Source organism: Gossypium arboreum, chromosome 4, assembly GCF_025698485.1.
Source record: "Gossypium arboreum isolate Shixiya-1 chromosome 4, ASM2569848v2, whole genome shotgun sequence".
Lineage (NCBI taxonomy): Eukaryota > Viridiplantae > Streptophyta > Magnoliopsida > Malvales > Malvaceae > Gossypium > Gossypium arboreum.
The window spans coordinates 8,639,099-8,643,314 of record NC_069073.1 but is presented as its reverse complement, the minus strand read 5'-3'; the positions used below and the strand labels follow the sequence as shown (position 1 = coordinate 8,643,314).

The 4,216-nt window shown below is 42.4% G+C and overlaps 1 protein-coding gene across 1 annotated transcript; it reads left to right on the top strand.

Annotated features, from left to right (window-relative positions):
- Window positions 1–1,402: 1,402 nt before the first annotated feature.
- Window positions 1,403–3,595, top strand: LOC108459104 (uncharacterized). The gene is made up of 2 exons (XM_017758467.1): window positions 1,403–1,792; window positions 1,952–3,595. Exons 1-2 carry the CDS (start codon window positions 1,403–1,405, stop codon window positions 3,593–3,595), a joined length of 2,034 nt encoding a protein of 677 aa, XP_017613956.1.
- The last annotated feature ends 621 nt before the right edge of the window (window positions 3,596–4,216 follow it).

Sequence of the window (4,216 nt, the reverse complement as noted above, 5' to 3'; positions counted from 1 at the left end):
TTAAGAGCTCGGGTGGCAGAGTTAGAAATGGTACAGCAACATCGGAGTCATAACTCAGTGATTGAATTAAGGGCTAACCTAAGTAAGATCGAGAATTTGAAGGGGAAAGTAGAAGAACTTGAGACTACACTTCAAAACTGTGAGAATCAAATTGAATTATTGGAAGCAAATAATGAACAACTAGGGGAGCAACTACACCGATCTCAGAATCAGGTCCGAGATAGGGATTGCCTCATGGGCGAAGCTATAGCTCAGATACGAGAGGTGGTTGATCATTTACAGACTTTGGCGGTCCAAGCAGATGTGCTAGGAGTCAAATATGAGTTAGAGTCAGATCGGGGGCAAGAGTTAGCCTGCCTTCTTAGGAAAGTAAAAGTTTTGGGTGTTAGGGTAAGACCGTATATGTAACTCATTTTATGTAAAAGATTTTATTTTTCAGTGAAGTTTTCTAAATAGAATTGAATGTGAATCAATGTCTTCTTTTTGCATTCATGTCATACATTTGCATTGCATAGCATTATAAACATTAAGTTGCACAAAAAAACCCTATTAATTAGCGATAATTTATCTAGTTACACTGGAACATCGCTACTATACGCGAAGAAAAACAAATGATATGGATCAAAGGTTAGAGAAGTTAGAACAAATGCAAAAGGAGATGCAAGAGCAATTGCAAGCTCAGATGCAAGAACAGCTGGATAGGATCCAGCAGGAGATGAGGGATCAAATGTTGGAGTCCCAGAAAAATATGCTGGAATCACAGAACAACATGATAAGCCAGCTGACACAGCTGCTTAAGGGAGGGTCTGACAAAGGAAAAGGCCCTATGGTTGATACTGAGAATGTCAACGATGACTCTGTTTGTCCTACAAGCTTTGCCCCAGTAAACATTCAAGCACAACCACCAAGGGTGTCTGTTAATGTTAAACCTCTGTATCAAACAGGCACTTCGGCACCGGTAAACTTCCCAACGGGCTCGTATTCTAACCCTGGAGACAATATGGCAAATCCCACGATCCCTGATTTCGAGGAGGTTGAAGGGGAAAAAGTAAAGGCAGAGCTCCTAAAGCAGTTCGAGGATCGGTGCAAATGGATAGAGGAGAAGTTCAATGAGCTAGAAAGTGCTGATCATTATTGCGGAGTTGATGCAAAGGAACTCAGTTTGGTCCCGGACTTAGTACTTCCTCCGAAGTTCAAGATGCCAGAATTTGAAAGATATAATGGAACCAGCTGCCCTGAGGCTCACATTACAATGTTCTACTGAAGAATGACGGGATATGTCAACAATGACCAATTGTTGATTCACTGTTTTTAGGATAGTTTGACTGGGGCCGCAGCCAAATGGTACAATCAGTTGAGCCGTGCTCAGGTCAAACCATGGAAGGATTTGGTGTAGGCCTTCATGAAACAGTATGGCCATGTGACCGATATAGCGCCTGACAGGATTACATTACAGAACATGGAGAAAAGGTCAGGTGAAAGCTTTAGGAAATACGCCCAGAAGTGGAGGGAAGTCACTACGCAAGTCCAACTACCACTGCTGAAAAAAGAAATGACTATGCTGTTTATTAATACCTTGAAAGTGCCTTTCATTAATCATATGTTGGAGAACGCAACTAAGAGTTTCGCAAACATAGTGATGTCTGGCGAAATGATAGAAAATGCAATAAGGTGCGGGAAGATAGAAATGGGGGAAAGCACGGAAAGGTCAGCCCCGAAGAAAAAGGAAAACGAGGTAAACAATGTGAGTTCAGGCTATTCAAAACCTGTCACCGTTAATCAATCAAGAACGGTAGTCACAGGCTAACAAGCTTCACCAAGGCAAGAGCCCAGCACCAGGAGAGATACGGAGAGGATACAGTTTACCTTTATCCCAGTGACATATAAGGAGCTGTACAAAAGCCTATTCGATGCGCATGTTGTAGCATCATCCTATCTAAAACTGTTGCAGTCCCCATACCCCAAGTGGTATAACGCAAATACTCAGTGTGAATACCATGCGAGGGTTGTGGGGCATTCAATAGAAAGCTGCATCTCGTTTAAGAAGTTAGTCGAGAAGCTCATCAACATGGGTGTTGTGAAGTTCGATGACACACCTGTGGTAGGTAACCCATTACCCAGCCATACTGATGGTGGGGTAAATACAATAATCGAGAATGTGGGGAGGAGAGTTAAGCTGAACGCGGATGAAGTAAAGACTTCGTTCAGAGAAGTTTGGAAGAAAATGCTGGAAATGGGGTTGATCACGCAGAGTTCAAAGAGCAACTCCCGAGAAGTGGGGGACTATTGCGAATTCCACGGCGAGAAGGGTCATGAAATCCAGAGTTACAAGAAATTCAGAGCCTTAGTCCAGGGCTTAATGGACAATAAAGAGTTAGAGTTCTTTGAGCTTACCGGAGAAGAGGACGTATGTGCTGCTGAAGAGAAGTCGATAGCGAAGGTTTGTGAGGCTAGTCACCCAGTGGTCATCATTTCACAGGCAAAAATTAGTGAAGCTGAAGCAAGGGTGGCACCAAGAATCGTTATCCAAAAGCCCAAGGCTTTCCATTTTAGGGATAGCAAAAGGGTGCCTTGGAATTATAGCGGTAGTGTGATAGTTTTGGAAAAGAAGAGTTCGGACGGTACACTAAGCACAGAAGCCGAACCTGTAAAGAAGAAGTCCTTTGTGATCAGACAAGGAGAAAAGATGTCAGAACCACTGGTTAATGAACCAGTAATGGAGAACGAAGTCCAAGAATTCTTGAAGTTCCTGAAACACAGCGAGTATAGTGCTGTGGAACAATTACACAAGCAGCCGGCTCGTATATCAATATTGACTTTGCTTTTGAGCTCGGAGACGCACCGTGATACACTGATGAAGGTGTTAAACGAAACTTATGTCGCTGACGACATTTCAATAAACAAACTAGACCGTCTTATCAGCAACATAAGCGCCGACAACTTTATTTCCTTTAGTGACGATGAAATACCACTGGGGGGAATGAGATCTACCAAAGCTTTGCACATTACTACTCGCTGCAATGGGTATATGTTACCGGGGATGTTGATTGATAATGGTTCAGTACTGAACGTCCTACCTCTGTCCACATTAAACCGATTGCCTATGGATAGCTCTCATATGAAGACATGCAAAAATATAGTGAGAGCATTTGACGGCACTGAAAGGAAGGTAATGGGAAGGATAGAGATACCTCTTCTGATCGAGCCAAATACTTACGAGGTGGATTTCCTAGTAATGGACATCAAACCTTCCTATAATTGTTTACTGGGGAGGCCATGGATTTATTCGGCAGGGGCAGTACCATCATTGTTGCATCAGAAATTAAAGTTGGTGACAGAAGGCCAGCTAATAACAATAAACGCTGAAGAGGACATTATCACATCCGTTGCTAGCGATGCACCGTACATTGACAGTGATAACGAAGGGGTTGAATGTTCACTTCGATCATTAGAGTTCGTGAATGCAACCTTTATTACTGAAGGAGGTAGGATCCCGGTGCCCAGACTTTCTGAAGCTACGAAGATGAGTTTACAACTGACAGTAGGAAGAGGAGCATTACTCGGAAGGGGATTTGGGAAATATCTCAATGGATGAGTGCAAGTGCCAATTTTAGCAAGCAAGTGGGACCGTTTTGGCTTGGGGTATAGGCCAGACGCACAATAGAGAAAGAAAGAGCTGGAGAGGAAGCAGGAACAGAGAAAAGTAAGATTAAACGGGGCAGAGGTCAAATGGGAGCCAATGACCTTTCCCCATATATCCAATACATTCGTGGCAGGAGGAGTTGTCCATCCTGAATTGAAATTCACAGATAAATGAACGGTTGAGGGAATGATGAAGATTCTGAGCATCAATGCCGTATTAGAAGAAGGATCGAGAGAACAAACTTAGTGGGCATTCGCCCCTATGAGCCTGGAAGTGTTCTGAACAACTGGACTGTAGAGGAACTTCTTGTAGTTTTCAAAACACGCTTATTGTTTTTTAGCCTAGGAACAATAAGAAATCTTCTGTGAAATAGGCCCATGTTTAAATCATTTATGCTTTCAATAGAGATGCATTTTTCATACCTCATCAAGCAATTGTTTTTTTCCTTTCTTCTTTTCTTCATTCCATTCATACCACACAAATAAAATTCTTAGATATTCTTTCATACCTATAATAAGTACCCAGATATTGATGTCATGAGCAACACTGCTATGAATTCAGAATTCTCTTTTG